Source organism: Sebastes fasciatus, chromosome 11, assembly GCF_043250625.1.
Source record: "Sebastes fasciatus isolate fSebFas1 chromosome 11, fSebFas1.pri, whole genome shotgun sequence".
NCBI classification, from domain to species: Eukaryota; Metazoa; Chordata; class Actinopteri; order Perciformes; family Sebastidae; genus Sebastes; species Sebastes fasciatus.
Genome location: NC_133805.1, coordinates 34,173,235 through 34,192,753, shown reverse-complemented (window position 1 = coordinate 34,192,753; position 19,519 = coordinate 34,173,235). Strand labels below are relative to the sequence as shown.

At 41.4% G+C, this 19,519-nt stretch overlaps 1 protein-coding gene across 4 annotated transcripts in view; it reads right to left on the bottom strand.

The window, feature by feature from the left end:
- Positions 1 to 19,519, bottom strand: part of LOC141777774 (enhancer of polycomb homolog 1-like) — a 45,761-nt gene that overhangs the window by 19,866 nt on the left and 6,376 nt on the right. For 2 of the 4 annotated variants that reach the window (XM_074652329.1, XM_074652328.1), the window contains exons 2-4: positions 18,161 to 18,253; positions 5,147 to 5,306; positions 411 to 556 (exon numbers count right to left, since the gene is read on the bottom strand). In XM_074652329.1, the coding sequence (XP_074508430.1) occupies positions 411 to 556; positions 5,147 to 5,246 (246 nt within the window). In that variant the 5' untranslated portion in view covers positions 5,247 to 5,306; positions 18,161 to 18,253. Of the gene's footprint in view, positions 1 to 410; positions 557 to 5,146; positions 5,307 to 16,046; positions 16,532 to 18,160; positions 18,254 to 19,519 lie in introns of those variants that run through there. The other 2 variants (XM_074652326.1, XM_074652327.1) reach the window with 2 other exon arrangements.

Below are 19,519 nucleotides of genomic sequence, written 5' to 3'. Positions count from 1 at the left end.
TTTTTGATCAATAAACAATGCATTAACACAGCAAACACAGGACTTTCATGGCGTCTTACCATAAATGGTTTCAAATGTGTGTTACTATTTTATGAAGGTATTAAGGTTGTCAATTGATTATTATTCTATTGATTATTAATTATTTAATCGCACGATTGTCCATAGTTCATTGCGATTAATCTCAAATTAAACGGACATTTTTTATCTGTTCAAAATGTACCTAATAGGGAGATTTGTCAAGTATTTAATACTCTTATGAACATGGGAGTGGGCAAACATGCTGCTTTATGCAAATGTATGTATATATTTGTTATTGCAAATCAATTAACACAAAACAACAGATATTGTCCAGAAACCCTCACAGGTACTGCATTTAGCCTAAGAAAGACTGAGACACAAACGGTGCAGACCTGCTGTCCACTGCCTTTTTCCAGCCGGTCAATCATCTCCTCAAACTGCAGGAAGCTGATCTCCATCTTCTTTTTCAGCTTGTTGACAAACGCGTCGTCTTCCGAGTCCAGGTCGTAGTCGGGCTGCTCTGTGTCCAAGCTGAAAGCTGCAGGGAGGTCAAGGAAAGGAAACTTTAGACATGTATAGATGAGTCTATGGGCTGATAAAACATTGACAGATTTGTAATTAATGCAAAAAACAAACTTAAGGTTGTGGAAAAAGTTAAGTTATGGATGATGGAGAAGAGAGTCTGATTATAAACACCTGTCTGTGTGCTGCTTTTTGGAAATTAAATTCCAACCTCCCTTGTCTAAATTTGTTTTTGCCGTGTATGCACTCTTTTTACCTGTTATGCAATCACCATATTCAGATAAGGATTTGGTGCAACCGCCATCGTGTTTTGAAGTTCATCTTAAGTTGTGTAGCATTATGGTGTTTAGCTTATTCTTTTATCCACAGTGACATGACCTCTCTAATCGGACTCCACAGCAAATTTACTGACAAAAGTCAGCTTAAGTGGTCTGGTAATGACTGAAACTGCACTGCATGCAGCATTATAACAACACTATCAAGCCAGTTTCCGACCAAGTTCACTTACAGCACTGATTAACAATCCCTTTGAAATACCCAATGCAGACTTTCTATGAACTCTAAATCAAACTTTTAGTTAGTTATTGTTGGCACCAAAACTCACAAGAAGGTATAACTTCTGTGTGCAGCCTACAGCGGTTAACGAATCCCATAAAACTCACAATTGACTTTCACAACAGTTGGATTAAAGAAAGATGGGTCCTCTTCATACTGACAGGTTTTATGTCAGATACATACAAATAGTTGCTTGGCAATATGACTGTCAAGGCCAGTCTATACCACAGGTGTATTTTAAAAGAAGTAAAGAGTCATTCAGTACACATTCAGTGTTTTGTTTGTGTGCTGGCAAGTCACATAACCAATGTACAGAGAGATGTATACAGTACCTCTTCTACCAGAACACCACAAAAGCACAGTTACCACCTACACAGTAGTCCACATTTAGAATTCGTCATCATTTAATGATTATTTAATCATTTTAATGATGAGGTTTTCAGCACGGCCATGTCTAAAATTATTTATATTTACATACAAATGTGTATATTACCGTACTGTAATTATTTCATGTAATATGCTGCCTGGAGAAGGCCACTTTTCAAGATCCTGTTTTTTTGTTTAGGCAATTCTCCTTCATATCCCCTTGCAAGTTATATATTGTATCTTTATGATTTTTGATGTGTAAATAAAAAAACACACACACAAACGGCTGCGTACCTAGAGATCAAAATGCAGCCTGACAAATGAAAAGTTGTCCTACACTATGAAATAAAACCAATCTAAGCATAAAACCAAAACATTCACTGCTAGACAGCTTATAGATATTCACCAGAGTGTCGCACCACGACACACAATGAAACACAATGAAACACAATGAAACACAGCTTTCTGTGCTGCCCAATAGGGATGTGACGGTGAGGAAATTTCCCCACCGGTTAATAAACTTGTGACAACACCGGTGTTACCGATTACACCTGCTCCTCTGAGCAGAGACTCCGTATGGATGCATTCACGGTCAGTTTGCAGCGTCCATTGTCCGACTTTGTATTGATAACACAGCGCTGATACGCCAAAATGAAGCAAATGGGTTTTGTTTCTGAAAAAAAAGCATAACGACAGTGGAGGCGATGGGTACGTAATGTAATCGGTGTATGCCCGACCACCATGTAACACCGGTAACAATGACTACCGTGACAAGCCTACTGCCCAAACTGTAAATAATGTTGCTTCAGTGATTTTAACATGTTGGCCATATTACAAAACAGTATAACCACTTCAAGAAAACTAAAAACAGAGTTGGGCCTGTCTGCAGGCACACAGCCATAACCAAGGAAAACAGATTGGACTAAGGATGTCACAGTGAGGAAATCTTCCCACCGGCTAATAAACGTATGACTACACCGGTGTTACCGATTACACCGGACATTTTACAAGAAAAGACAGCACTCGACATGTGTAGAGCGCTTACTCTGATCTTTAACGTCGGACGACGGTGTGTCTAGCCTCTCCGGTCCAGCTTTCGCTGCAAGGCTGCAGGTTTCCACCCGGCGCCACAGCACCGTGCAGACTGTCTGTGACCACTCCGTCCTCCGCACTGCGATTGCCTCATTAATGTTATGGTTCTCTTATAGCATTGGGTTCAAACCTGAAGTATTGCCAAATAGGCGCTTTTGCTTTTCGCTTTGACACCAAATCTTCCACCATCATCTTGCCTGTCAACTCCCTCTCTCATCCCGTGTGTGAAATCTGATACTCTGGGCTGAGACTCCGTATGGAGCAGACACTTTCACTTTCAGACTGTAGCGTTGGTCAAGTAATGTCGTAATCGGTGTATGCCCGACCACTGTGTAACACCGACTACTGCGGCAAGCCTAGCTCGGACTAAAACAAAAAAGCGGCTGCAGCTGAGAGAAACAGTTTCTCTTTATCTCTGAATAAAGATGTAAATTTACGCAATAAAACAGTGAAGAAAAAGAGGGTTTTATCATATTATCATAGACCATGTAAAAACAAAACAGTGGCAACTGATGTGCAACATAATATTTGAACAAGTCACAGCTAATTGTGAGAACTGTAGCATCCAAAGCCTAGAAAGAGCACAGTTTCTTTTATCCTCAAAGTGTCTAAATTCATATAAACCTGATGCAGCTCCTTTCTGCTGAATATATAATATCCATTAAACTACACAGGACTAATGGCCCACACTTGACTGGAATAAATAAGCATCAGTTGGATCATAAGGTTAGGGACGACTAGATGATTATCAGGCATAATTACACCAGATTTGACCTTCCAGATAGAGACTGACTGGAACTAATGAACTGTATAGAATATCTGTTTTGTTGTGTGGAGTTTGGTGCATTCAGTCACATCCAACTCAGTAACTCAGACTGACCCGACACTTTAATGGAAGTCTGCATAATGTGTATATGAAAGCGTGATAATGAATATTTCTGCAGGTCAAAGATACATCAGTATATTATAGTTGAAGCAAAGTTGTAGTTGAGCTTTACACTCACTGTGCTTTAGCTTCGTAAGTCTTCTAGGTTTGTCCCCATCCTCAGTGACCCGTGGGACAGTCATGTCAAACCGCGTCAGGGTAATTCAAACCGACTCATTTCCTTTCTGGCTCTCAACAACTGCCTCAAAATGTTATAATGCCAGAAGGAAGTTACCGCTTATATTGTTGTAGTCCGAGTAACGTGGCGTCATATCCCTCCAATATCTGTCACCAAAACAAGCCGCAGCGAGCCGAAACAACAAAGCAGAAAACAGCGAAGGGTCTGCGTGGATACGATCTGAACCCTCACATTTTAAATCCAGCGTGATAAACACTACACATCCAGTAAAGTATGGAAACACTTTGGGTTTAACACATTGCAGGAAAAGCAGAGCTAGACATCACAGCTAAAGCTGCATGCTAACTCTGTCATGGACAGGAAACTTTGTATTGCGGTAACGTGCGGTCAAACCAGAATCAAATGAACCTAGCCTCTATCAGACATGTACAGCTACTGTACTTACAATTGAGAGCAAACAATGTACAGACCAAAGCATTCACTGCTTCATCTTTTAACAGCAAGCTCTGAAGATTTTGAAGAGTTTTCCCATTTTCAATCAATATTTTTGTGCAGAGACTTTTTTCTCACTGGATTTATAAACTGTTACTTTGTAAAATGACAGTAAATGTGCAGCTCCATAAAGTGCAGACTCACAACTAGACAACAGAAACAGACAGCTATTCTTTTTATATATATATATACACATATACATATATATATATATATATATATATATATATATATACACACACACATATACACATATACACATATACACACACATTTTGGAACAAACACTATATTTTCAAGACCTGGAAATGATCAACACTGAACACATTTCAGACTGTCTAGACCTCCGAGGAAACATTGAAATTAGTCCGACAGCAATTTGACAGGACAAAACATTTGTCATTTCAGCTTTCAACTGATAACGGTGTCTGTCTGTAGGGTACAGCAAATTGCTTTCCTTTGAGAAACAATCATGGCAACCACTTGTGACACAGACATGGTTACTGAACTAAGCAATCTAGCAAACTAATTTTCTTTGATATCATTACTGAACTGGGCAATCTCACAAACTCATTTACTTTGACAAACATGTGACAACTCAGTAAAAGGTCATAAAACACACGCCTGAAGTCGTTAAATAGATGAATAGCTGTCTGAAACAACAGACCTCCTTTTACTACCTGTGGGCTTGTGAGTCACTGAATGGACTCCATTTTATTTTTAATTCAAGCCTTCTTCTTTCAGTCATAAGAGTTCCGTGGGAAACTACTCAGCTTTATAGTCCAAAGTTAATCTACTGAAATGATGCAGGTCTAGGTGATGTTGACAAATAAAAAAACACACTAATGTTGAATATTCGACTTGTTGCCACTTATAGTTTTGATCAACAGCCCCCAAGTGTCATTTAACACATTCAAAATAATTGAAGGGAACAACATTACAACCTAATGAAACTACCGAGGTCCCTAATCTGCTAGATCAAACTCATTTTCTCTGCTTTCAGCATCACAAATTTGCCATTAGAGAAGGCCACTTACGCTGTATGTGAATTAGCTGCTTTGGCATCTTGTACTCCCCAGGGTAGAGGGATTCGTAGTAGGTGATGTTGCTCTCTGCCTCTGGGACCGGGATGACCATGTTGTCCCGCTTCTCGCCATATACCTGCTGTGCCGAGATGGCCCGCTGGAGATGGTGTTCCTGCAGAGACAAAGATGGAGGTGAGACACCTGGACTGCTAAGGATGGAAGTGTTCTCACTAGACATGATATACTAAGTGTGGGGTTAAAACTGTACATGCAAAATGACATCGTCAATCCTTACGATTTCCGTCCTGGTACATGAGAATAGAAAACTTATATTTCTATGTACATGAGCTTCAAAAGCTTCTGGAGAAAAACTATAATACAGCACTTTTTTCCGGGAATGTCACCACAGACACCCCGTTCGTAATAATGATACTGCAAATATATAAATATTGCAGTCATCAGCGGGCCATAGGCTCAATCATTGTGTTACCTGATCAAATATGAATCAATATTCTGTTACTGTAATGCCTATTTCTCGCCTCAAATGTTTCCAGAAACATCTTGTAGTGTACTGTTTAGCTGTAAAATGAGAAAACTTGTGACCCGGCAGGCATGTTGAGATCTGCTGAGGAAATACCAAGCACCGCCCTCCAGCCGGACTAAGCCAATAGGAACGCTCTCTCTCTCTGAAATGACCTGTGATTGGCCAAAGTCTCCCATCACAGGGAGTTCCAGGATTCTTGATACCTCGGTAAAAACAAAATAATAAATCCCATGTACTTCAACATATACTCCTTTATTGTTTGCATAATGTTTTTTGCCAATTTATTATTAAACACTGATGATCCGCCTCAAGTTTCTCAGCAAACCAAAAGTTTTACAAGATTACATTTGATCACGTCATGATAGCGTTATAATTCACTTTCGCCCAATACTACTGAATAGATCTCCATAATAAGCTTTATCATAATGTAACTCAATGCAACCTCCATTAACGTTAAAGTTTTTAGCCAAGCAGGACTGTGCTGCCCACTAGCTGCTAACTGCTAACGTTAACTAGCTCTCCTCCTGCATTTTGTTGTTCACAAAGTAGCATCATTACATTTTCTATTGTCCCCGGTACACTGTTAGTCTCGAGCCCTAATTCTTGGTCCTGCCGTACTGTGGAAAAATGGTACTGTCACGTTTTCTGAATTTTGGCATTGTCTTGGTACCAAAGTATTGGTTCTCGTGTAATCCCCAGAAATGTCTGTCGATATATCATCTCCCAACTTTTTAAAACTCCCAAAATATCGATATCAGCATGAAAATCCGGTATTGATGGGGCTACACTGTAGAGCTGCATAGATATGATTGGATGCCACCAGTCAGATAAAAGCCACAGCTGTGAATGAGCCAGTGATTTTGAAGCATGAATGAAAACAGCTGATGGGTGACTCAGTGACTCAACTTATGTTTACATTATTATTAAAATTGACACATTTTTATAGAAATTCTCTACAGAAAAGTTCCAACTATTGCAGGGGAAATATTTTTTTTCTCTACCAGCAACACTGGGAGCCGTCATCTGGAACTTCCTATTTCAAACATAATGCAGTGAAAGCAAACACCAACACCAACCTGCATGACATTTAATTTTGCCGTCTGAATATCCACCAAAGCTGTTGGTTCTATAAAACGCAAAAGCAGAATCTTCACAAAGGGTTGCTTCAACTTAGGTGAAGCAACAAAACAAAACATTGCCGACTGAAACCTAATATTAAGCCTGATAAACGTTATCATGCTGGGAGGGAAATAACACGCTGACTCATGTAGATACAAGCAAAACACTCCAACCTGAGGAGGAAACTGAGGATTAGCCCAATTATTGGGAAACATTAGTCATCCAGACCATATGACAATCTATGAAAACACCTTGTACAGGAACAAACAGGACTGCCAGGTGAAACAGAACCATACTAAAAATAGTTCATGCTTAATCTACACTGCCAGGCGGAGTTTGGGATATTAAATTTGGCGCTGCACTATATTTGGAAAAAAAATAATTCTGTGGTATATATTGTGATATGAAAAAAAATGCAGGAATATTGTGCAAAATAGTTGAATGTTTGAGTTAATTTGCCGACATTGCACTTCCTGCGATGTTACTATTGCACATGTGCACAATGCAATGTTGATGCAGAAACGATACATCATGCAGCCCTATATTTAATCTTTCAGTTAGTGTTTAAATCTCAATATATGAATTTATATATCTCTTCGATTATATATGAGAATAAATCTGTAATTCACATGATCATAAGAGATTACAGATCAGGCCTAAAATGGTACAGAAGCTGGACGCAGACAAATCTGAACCTGCCATCTAATCATTACCATCTCAAGAGCACTACAGAGGACAACCTGACACTGTATTTGTCAGTCGGCCTTATCTACCCGCCACAAGTGTGACGAGAGCCTGCCGCTGCCTAGCCCGTTGAGGGGTAGTGTGCCGGAAGGAAGGCAGACAGGCTGGATGGCTGACTAACTGGTTTGCTGGCGGGCTGCTTGTCTGAACAGTCCCAGTCAGTCGTAGTAGTAGTAGAGCCTTTGGCCCAGAGCCGGGCGCTGAGCCACTGGCAGGCAGTCTGTCAACAAGGCAGCGTGCTGCCGGCCTCGTACAGCAGCTCTCTGGGGAGGAGGTGTGTATTTATTGTTTTCCCTGCGGCTGTCAGAGACACGGGGGTAGGAGGAGGGGGCAGGGAGAGAATATCTGTGTCTAGGGAAGGTAGACAGAGTGAGTGAATGAGTCAAAAAGAAAGTAGCGTGTGTGCTGTGCTTAAATAAATGAGTGACACTGTGTGAATTAGTCTTTTTCCACAGAACGCAACTGACTTTGCCTTCTGCAAAAACAACCACTGTAAGGCTACATCCACACCAATACGTTTTCACTTTAAAATGCATAGCTTTTGCTACATTTATGCCTGGCATACACACTACTCTGCCGTTTTCAAGCCCCTAAAACAGATGTTTGAAAACGCTGCTGACCCCATATTAGATTTAAAACTCCGGGGTTGCATTTTAGTCTGGACGGACAGAAACAGAGACCTTGGAAAACGATGACGCAGACACCCACGTTCTTGATTGGGTCTTATCAGTCATGATTTGTCCTTCCCTGATTTGTCACGCCCAATCATGTGACCCTTTTCCGGAAGAAAACTAACGACATCAGCCTCGACCACCAGTGGTTAATTTCAACATGGATGACGGGTTACAAGCGTTGCTAGCAGCTGTTGTGCAGTTAAATTCTGCAATTTATAATGCTACCGCTGCCCACCAGCACAGGAGGCAAGCTATTATTCAAGCACTTTGCGTCAATTCCCGTGTCCAGCGCTGCTTCCTGTTTACATTGGCACACGTATGCCCAGTGTACGTGAATGGTCATGTGATATGCGTTTTCAGGCGTGGTAGTATGTATGGAGATAAATTCTAAAACGGGCTTAAAATGCCGGTCGGGAGGGAGATCGTTTTCATTTTAAAACAGCCTTTCTAGTGTGGATGTAGCCTCATGGCACAGTCACTCACTGTTGTGTAATGCACGTATATCCTTGTAGGAGGATATACTACATTAGCAAGTACTGAAGAGCTTCATTGGGATTCAATGCAGTCGACATTCTCAGAGGGAAAGAAATCAGAATTTGATTCTAAACTTCATGAGGTTGTTCCCCAGGTTGAAACCTAATGCTGTTCCTCCAGTAAACTCAATTCTGCAACCAACACTTGCTAAGTCACTGCTTCTTTTTCACAGGTAATGTGTCAGTTTATACTGCAAGATCTAATATCTGTCTCTCATCTCATCTGCAAGCATCTGTCCAACATACCTGCATGGACAGCCCCAGTGTGCAACTGCCCAGCTTTTCAAATTACAGCTACTAGTGTTAAAGGTTGAGGATTCATGTGATGGCAGCGGGACTGCATCAAGCTTAGTAACTGCAACAATACACTAGATTTACAAGTAGGGTAAAATATGGATAAAATCTTTTACAGTACGTGTAATTTTATATCACAATAGAGTGCTGCGGGAATGAGTCCTAAAATCCAGAAATAAGTTGGCATTTTAGCACTTCCAGTTCCGTTGTTTCAAAGTCAATGTTTTTTTTAATGGGTTTTTAGTGAGATGCCTGAAATAACGTCGTTAACAAACTGAAGAGATTTTAACATTTTGTTCTACGACATAAAATACATCAATAAATACCGCACTTGTGAATGTTTAATCATAAAGTGGTGTTCATTTGTGAAGATTATCTTGCTGAACAGAACATGTAAGAATCCAAAACGCTTGTTCAGCACAGAGCTTATTTTCTGCAATAATCCAAAACCCAATGGAAAAATCCCATCGGCCAGGTTGGCCTACAAAAATATGTCATTCCGGGAGCACTCTATGGATATATATCATGATATAGTACCTTTAGTGGAATTTCCATTGACAAACCGTATATAGATAAAACACCCACATGGAAAGGTGCCTCATCACACTGATGCCAAACATCCTGCAACCCTAAATCTAACACAACTGGAATTGAACACACACAGATGTTGTCATATGATTTATACAGAGGTATCCAACAGTTGACAGTTTTCAGTCAGCTCAGTTTATATAAAAATCATACAAACCAACCCTATTCACAAGCTAACAACTGCACAGCAATGCAGATTCTCCCTTCAATCTCTACAGCTACATCTCCATGCAGAAAGAATATACTACACCGTACAGAAGGCTTTGCTGTCCATGTGGATCAGTGTGCACTATAAAACTTTCAGTTACCCACGTGTTATCTAGATTTTTATACATTTATTTATTTATCAAGCAATTCTAAAATGCAATTCAGAACCTCCATATAACTTAACAGCACTACAGTAGCACTGCACCCTGAGATGAGCCTTAACATCACAATTTAACTGCAACTTCTGAACAATAAACCGTTGTTCGATGGTCTGGTAGACTGGAATTTTCGACTAACATTTATGTAAGCTGGTTTTATATGTCGTTTCTTCAGCTTAGTGCTTAATGTCAGCTGGATTTTGTTTTAATGTAAGCTTCCCTTGGCACCGCACAAAGGTCAGAACTGAAGTTGATCACTGCAGAACACGGATCAATCTGTGCCTTTATAGCAGCACAAACACAAGCTTTACACTGCTACAAGGTTTAGCCAAACGGTCCTTGACACTTTCACTGAGGCCTTGCAGACACGCAGCAGTACTTCACTGCATTCAGTGCAGGCTTTTCTACTCATATGGTGTATGTGGACGAACAAACTGTTTTGAGGAATTTTAAACTAGAAACATAACGTATCCTGTCCAACTTGACATTATATGTTGAATGATCATGCTAACGCTCATTACATAAAACAGCATTGTTATATAGACATGAGCGTTGTAGTGAAAGGTCTCATTTTTGAAAGGTATTAATCAGTTTTTACTGATTCATTTAGGGCGCTTTCACAAGGAATAGTCCGTTTGTCTAGTCCGAATCAGAGTGAAATTGATACTTTTGGTTCGTTTTCTATTTAGTCTGGTTTGTTTTCACAGTACACAAATTAAAGTGGACCAAATAAAAAAAAGCTTTGCTGAGGGGGCGTGTAAGAAGGCGCAAATTTCTTTTTTGTCTTGGGAGCTGCCACTTCTCTGCAGAGAATCGCAGACTTTGAAATATTGGTGTCAACGTTTCTTCACTCTGACTCAGCACAAATCCCCTCTCCTCCAGTTTTCTCAAGCCTAAACATCATTATTTTTGCGGACTTCATTTAGCATATTCTCTATGTTCTCTTTGGCCCTGATGGCAAGCAAACGTCGGACTTATGCAGAAGTCCAGGTGAGTCCTCTCCCACACTCATGTTAACCTGTCGTTTACCTGTGTCCATCTCAACAAATGCCCACACAGGCAGCCTGTGTTTTGGTTCGCTTGGAAAGGCAGTTGTGAGCGCAGTAATCAAACTGTAGTGCGGACCAGAACAACCGGTCTGAGATCGCTTGAGAGGGGTGTCTCGGACCGGTTGTTTTGGTCCGCAATAGTGTCCGATTACTGTGCTCACAACTGTCTAAACAAACCGCACCAGAGTTCAGTTAAAACAGACTAAATGTTGGCTTGCTTCTACACAATACGAAAACAATTTTGATTATTACTGATTTTGCTACTGGGAAAATTAATTGGTCACTCATCATTTCACCATCGACAAAACAAAATAAATTAAAAAAGAGGATGCTAAAGAGGCAGAAAAGTAAACTTTCCAATGGGTGACCTTCAGTACACCATCATGTTGCTTGTAGTCATCTGTAACACTTTCAGTCTACTGCATCAAATCTATTTTATTGCGTCCCAGAGCACCGTGTTCATCAACGCCATTTGGACCTTTGGGGATAATAATATTCTACACAGTCTGTTATACCACAGGCAAGTGATTGTATTTTACTATAGCGCCATGTGCTTTGGCGATCTGTTCTGAGGATGTAGCTGGAGACGCTGCTGTGGACAAGCCTTTCAGTTTTACTCTGTGCCTCCCTGAGGCGCGTCCATATGAAACTCGACACATTCAACTGTAGCATTTACTGTGACCCCCTCTGTACGTGTACGCTTGCATAACCTTCATGTTCCTATCCGATTCCCACTGAATCACTCCCCCCGGCGGACGCCTAAACCTCCGCATCAACGTCCTCAGGCCTCTTCACAATGAGGGAAAAACTCATAAAAATCAAACGGCCTCGAGCAAAAACACATTGGCTGCCAAACCTAATCAAGCAATGCGTTTGTTTACTTTCCCGGCCGAGGCTATTTGCTGCAGAATAAATAGACTTAGATTGAGGTGAACAGTCAGAATACAGAGCATTAGCTGGTGCCCTCACACACACACTTTTTCCTCTTACTCTCGCTTTCTCACACATCCACTCAGAGTCCAGAAATAGCCTTCTAAAATGACCACATCGATCACTGTCAAGTCTGCTGAGGCAGCCAGAGCCTCCTCCACCTTGCCCAGTCTCGTCTCTGACAGCTACTGTCCCAGACACTGTAAATGCCACTTAGCGTGATGGACAGCCGCAGGGGCTGGTCGGGCAGGGTTATCCGTTCTACTCCTATTCTATGGTAGGCCCGCTATTCCATAAAAATGAAGTAAAACCAATGACTCACGAACAAGGAATGTACAAAGTCTTCTATCTGTGGGCCAATAACTGGAAAATTCCTAAATTCACTGGTCATTCTCAGAAGTTATTCCAGCTGAGGCTTGTCTAGCTGTCAAACTAAATGCGGAGTTAGATCCAAGAACCCGCCTGGAGGCTGGTAATTTCCCACGCTGCCCACATACCATACAAAACTTGTCAACACTGAATGAAAAAGGGGAAAACAGCTGACAAAGGCAACTTTCAGTCTCACAGCATGTAGGCTGTAGAGACTTTGGACAGGTGACATGCCCCACATTCCCACCCAGCAAGGTTACACACTGGGAAACTGGTGGCCTGCCAGAATGTGTGTCCGTTAGTGTGTGTGAGTACAAGAACTGTGGAACTGTGTCTGGCAAAGAGGCAAACACAACAGATGCCTGTGGGTTCCCACCAGGGCCGCAGACACTGACCTCACTTTCACCCAAACGTAAACACAAGACAAAGTGTCTGGCCCAAAACAAACAAGCCGCACGTGCTGAGGGAGTTTCGGCGATGACGGCTCTTCAGTCAAGCCACGCTACATACACACACCGCCTGTAAATTACAAAACCACATGCTGGACTGAGCGATGATTCCTGAAAGGCAGGTCCAGCAGCAACAGAGAAAGCAAGTGTGCTCAGTAAATGGTAGCTAAATGTAGCATACAGAAAGGCCTATACCTAAAGTTGCTCTGTGGTCTAAGTTCAACAGCTCTACTAGCAGAGTCAGGAAGTAAAGGGAGGCCACACAGTCACCCTGCAGACCACACAACACTGAGTGGGTAGTCAATGTGGTTCAGGCTGTGGAAAGCTCAGTGGGTCAAGCGCATCTCCAGAAATGCCAGGCACCATCCCCTGTGTTGATCAATGAGTGAAGAATCAGGGAAGCAAAAATACACCATAAGTAAGGGTGTAAGAAAATATTGATATACACGAGTATCGCGATATTATGTTGTGCAATACTGTTTTGATTCTCCAAAAAAAAAGTTTTTTTTTAATTAACCTCTTAAAAATCCGACAGCCCGACATTGGGCCTTGCCACTACTTGATCTTTCGGGGGATGTAGCGGGCTCAGTTTTATAGCCCGTGAAGTCAATAGCATCATATGAAACTAAAAAACATCAGGAATCCATTGGTACCAACCATGTCTTACTAGCTTGTCACAAAGGAGGTTAAATAATGCTCAAACGTTATGCTAATTTATGTTGAAGAAAAACTGGCACAGCCATTTTCAAAGGGGTCCCTTGACCTCTGACCTCAAGATATGTGAATGAAAATGGGTTCTATGGGTACCCACGAGTCTCCACTCTACAGACATGCCCACTTTATGATAATCACATGGGCAAAATCCATGCAGTTTTTTTTAACATGCAGTGTACATTTGTTGTTTTTGCCTCTTCTAAAATGGTGTATTTCTGGTGTGTCTTTATACTATGACAGTTTTCCTGAAATTAAAAGAAAAATAAATAAAAAAATTGCAATAGCCTTGCTTACAGTATCACAATATATTGAATCGTTACCCCAGTATCATGACAAGTATCGTATCGCCAGTTTCTTGCCTATACACAGCCATGACCATAAATGCTGACAGAGTCATGTAAAAAGACATACAGTATCTACAAACCATATTTCCATCTAACACCCAATGTAGAATTTCAGAACAGACAGCTCTGAACAGTCAGCATGCAGCAGGCCTTGGCCTATCTCTTATGTTAATATGACTGTTACATAACGGAGCACTCCAGCTGAGCAGAACACAGACTTTGAAGTGACAGCAACCCCCACCTTCCTCCTCCTCCCGGTGTCCTGATCTCCTCCTGAGCGCCACGTGCTGCAGGTCTGCCAGCCTGCTGTGCCATCTGACACACTGAACCCCTGACACTGAGCCACCACACAAGAGTGGGGCGGCAGACTGACTGCAACATACTGAATAATAACAGTATCCACCTGGGATATCTATAGTGATATTCCCCCTTTTGCTCCCCCTTTTATTTAAACATTAGTCAAGACTGCTGGGTCAGAATCCAAAACAATACTCAGGGAACAACTGCTCAGAGAACCCAGAATAAGGGCAGTTGTCTAATACATGGCATGAAAATGAATGGACAAGTTTCCCACGGGGTGCGTCTAGTTTATAAACAACCCCCTGCATCCTAAAGATAACCACAACAACGCAGCATAACCAAGTGCAGGAAGCAGACTTTGTTTATTTTCCTCACTCAATGGTGAGTGCATCCCTGAAACTCACCTTCTTAGGCCAACTTGACTGTCATAATACAATAAGGCCAAAGTCAATTATCTGCCAAAACAGCTGGCTGTTCAATTTGTTACTTCGCACAAGCGCTGGAGTTTGGTTTGTGGGATGTTCTAATCTGGAAAATCAAATGTCTACACTGGGAAACCAGAGAGACTGTTATTGCGGTCAACTGACGAACCACTTGTAACACAATCTGCAACATCAACATAGGTTGAAATCTCTCCAGGTTAGTGGTGCAAAACAGGAAAATTTAACAATATAATATCTCTCCGACTGCTACACAAGCAGCATGGTTAACCCAGTGCGTTTTACGGTTCAGACAATAGTTGCAACAACTGAAAGACAACAGCTGCATTATATAAATACAGTGAAGTATCACAGCCTCCATACAAACAAACATGAAGGGCTGCATCATAATGGCATAACCAAGTGCTGGAAGCACAATGGTTAGTGCATCCCTGAAACTCACCTTCTTTAGCCAACTTTACTGTCATAATACAATAAGGCCAAAGCTAATTATCTGCCAAAATAGCTGGCAGAGCTGTTACATTAGTTGAACTTCGTACAAGGGCTGGAGAATTTGGTTTGTGGGATTGTTCTAATCTGGAAAATCAAATGTCTACAGAGACTGTTATTGTGGTCACAACCAGCTATACTGAGGAACCACTTGTAACAATCTGCAACGTCAACATAGGTTGAAATCTCTCCAGGTTAGTGGTGCACAAACTGGGAGATTTAACAATATAATATCTCTCTACACATGCAGCATGGTTAACCCAGTGCGTTTAGTGTTCAAACAATGGTTTACAGCTGCATCATATAAATACAGTGAAGTATCACAGCCTCCATGCAAACAAACATGAAGGGCTGCATCATAATGGCATAACAAAGTGCTATAGCTTACTGTGAGAACCTGCACTAAAGCAAAGAGGTCTAAATCATGTCAACACACAATAACAATATGAGCAAAGACACACACATGCACGATACTGTTCACGAGACCGAGTTCCCCCTCAATGCATGATGGCAGCAGTGTTGACATTTGTGTCTGGTAGCAGCACAGAGATGCCACATCTCTATAATGTGAAACCACGAGCTCCCCCTTGCCCTGGTGCTTCGCTATTACGCCAACACCAGAACACCAGGCCACCGGCCCGACGAGACGAGACAAAATGTCGGCATTGCTGAAGTCACATGACTCCTTTGTACTCAGAAAATCACCTCACGCACAAATAAACCGACCAAACCGGGTAATTCTATCCCATAACGACACAATGCGTCCCCGTATAACCCAAACAGTCACCCCAGCCTCCCGTAGGAGCCTTTTACAACACAATAACGTCGTGTTTCTGCTGAGAAAAAAACTGGCCGCCATTTTGTGAAAGCTTGCGCAGAAAAAAAGAAAGAGGGACGCCTCTTGAAGAAATACAAATAAAACCAAAGCACATATTCTCCACATCTTTCAGACGGTTAAAAAGCATACCGATTCCTCTTCTTTCTCCATCCCCGTCGGCATCTGCGGCACGGCCCGGTTAATGGATGCATACTCGTGCAGGTCGGGTAAATCCTCACAGCGGAAGACGGGTAGTGGCTTGGAAGCGTCCAGCGCCCGCGCCCGAAACGACAATTTACTCATATTTTCTCACAACTCGAGATGCAATATAAATCTGTCGGATCTCCTGATATTCAACACGGTACCGAGTGGAGCTTTCATGGATGTTTCTGTGCAGGTTATCTCTGTTCTAACGTGTCGAAGTGGTTGTAGCTTGGTATTTAGGGCGTCGCCATACGGAGCCGGGGGAAAGGCCCGGATCTTGGTCGCTCTCTCTCGGACTGTTTTTTTCCGACGCTCCGCTCCCTATCGGTGGTTCAGTGCGCCATGGACAACATGGCGGACATTTAAAACTCTTTTGCTCGGTTTCGCTCGGAGCGGTCCAACCCCCCAGTTCACGGACCGACCATTCCCACACGATCCCGAGCGCTTGCGCGTTGCGGGGGTGGGGGGAAGGGGGCACTTTCTTGCAAACTAACGAACTCCTCTCCACACATACACATCAATTATTGAAATTAACAGTAGGCATGGCGAGAAATAGATAGATAGTGCGCAGATAAAATAAAATAACAAAATAATGGATTGTAAAATTAATTAAATATCAAAATAGAAAAGCAGGATAAATACGTTACGGTAAAAAAATAACTTATATTCAATCACTAGATAAATTGTATATAAGCCGAAATAGATAAATTAATTTAAAATTAAGAAAATTGATTCATACGTGTTTAACAAAAAATAAAGTTATGATTAATGTCACGAAATTTTGTCAAATTTGCAGCAGTCAATGATAATTAAAATCTATGGCATTACTTATTCCATTAATTCTTTATTTACACTGTGGCTATATATTGTATATATTTGATGCACATTTTTGTACATATTTCTCATTTCTCAAATTGTACTATTTTAAGTATTTCACAAGTATTCGTATCATTATTTTTAACTTTCAAGATGTTTCAAAATGTCCTGTATTGTGTTATTATTTGTACTACTCTACAATTGCCCCTCGGGGACAAATAAAATGATTTGAATTGAATTGATTTCTTATTTATATTACTCTAGCTATATTGTTTTTGTATATTGTAGTATTATGTACATAATTCACATGTTAAATACTCCTTTATTTCTATTTTTCTTCTATTTTTTTTTTTAAAATAAGAGCAACTGTGACGCCCTGGGATCAATAAAGTATTTCTGATTCTTTAAAATTTGGTGTTAATTTATATATTTATTGACAGTGCAGTCCATATTTGAATATTAAATATCCATAAACATCATATTGTTTTTACCAGACCTCTCAAATCATGAGAAATCAAAGCACATCTGTTTACCACGTTTATGCAGTTGTGTAACTTTTCCTCTTAGTCATACACTGATGTTATAAAAAGGACCTTAAAATGGGTGTTGGCTGGTTTAATAAAACAGGCTCCCCTTAGGAAATACAGTACAACTACCCTGAACCAGATTATTGTTATTTTATTCAAAACTATCCCAAGTAAAATACTACTTTATTCTGAAGATTTGCTTTATTGGTTTTATGCTTTTGGTGCGAAACTGTAGGAACAAAATCCTCAACAGGGGTAGCAGTTATCTACTCTGGCCAACGCCTAGAATAAAACAGAAGTAACTCTTCCTGCCAACCAGATCAACTGAACGGTATCTATCATCCTCTAACAGCCCACTTTCAAAATAATGTTTATTCCAGGTGAAACTCTGCAGGCTCACCACCTGAACAATGTCGCCCTCTTCTGGTAAAGGATCTCACTTTCAGGGCACCAACATGTCGGTTTGAATGCAGTACACAGACACACTGCACACACACCATTTGCTGAATATTTATATCCAAAACACTGTGCAGCTCCATGAGTGTGCACATTCTTCAGTTTGGATAACTCCAGCAGACCTCATGGATTTGGGGAATTGAGAACTGATGGGGTCTGCGTTTAGCATGCCACACAACGAGAGCTAAAGACATCCAGAGTGCTCGTTAATAATGTTTGACAAGGTCAGAATAATATTTTACAATCATTAAAACACCTTACCTGTTGTCGACATTAGGTTTAGCCAGGGTCCACCCAGGGGAACAACGGAGGTTCACTTCTCATCATTAAATCCACTGACTGCATCATGAGGACCTGAGAGCCAATTGACAAGATCAACAAGGACAATTTAGCCAAAAGCTCTGCAGGAAAACAGGAAAAGATAAACCAAGCAGCATGCAAGTCCGATTAGAAAAGAAACTCAACATAGATGTTTCACCTGTTGATGAAAAAGGGGGTTTTGGAGAGGGATGTCTGGGCGGAGCAAAGTGGAAACATTAGTCCACCACCTGATTATAATTGTCAGCAGTGCTGTCTGGTCCAACCCTCCAACAGCCACACCTGGCTGTGTTCATGGGCATCGCTAAATGGACTCTTGTGTTTAGTTAATTCCCACTGAACAGATTTATTTAGTTTGCAACCACCAACAAGTGACTCCATTGTCACTTAAAGCTTCAGTAGGCAGTATATATTTTTGGCATCATTGGGCAAAAAATTCCATAATAACCTTTCAGCATGTTGTAATTCAAGTGTTCTGAGAGAAAACTAGACTTCTGCTCCTCCTCATGGCTCTGTTTTCAGGCTTTAGAACATCTAGGCTGTATTCGAAACCGCATACTATACTAGTAGTACGTACTGATTTGGCCAAAATGTAGTATGCAGTATGCGAACAAAAGCAAAATCTACAGTATCCCAAAAATACCCGGATGATGTACTGATTTGGAAAAATTCTCCAGTATGCATCAGACCAGTCTATCTCGCCTACTGTATCCCACAATGCAAAGCGCCGGAACAGCACAGGCTACGGGTACAAAAACAGCAGCCAAAAGCTGCTGTTTTTTACGTTTTCTGTAGCCATTTCAACACTAAATTCACTTCTGAAAGTTTTTGAGGCGAGAAATCAACTGTGTAGATTATTAATATCGGCAGTTTTACGAAGTTAGATGGCGAATCGAACATTTGTTCCACCGTTGTCGGAGTTTAGAAGCTCCACAAAATACCGTGACAGCCAGCGAGCGCCTGCCCGGGTCGCTGCCAGCAAGCCGGGTAGTCACGCTCAGAGACCGCTATGAGCTGCTGGAGCTCACTCCGGTCTCGTAGACGAGAGGCTTTGATTTCCTTGTTGACGGATAGTTTGTTTAAATATCACAACACAGATGTCCATTATAAATTAACAGGAACCTGTGTTTATTTGCCTTTTTTCGAGTTAAAAAGCGCCACAATGGCCCGCGGGCGTAGCTCGCTGGAGAGCCGGCCAGTGACGCTCACAGAGCGGCTGCAGAGCAGCAGAGTGGCGAGGGAAAGAGCAGCTTCTGACGGGGCAGAGAGGTTCCTGCTGAGACAACATGACACTTTTAACAT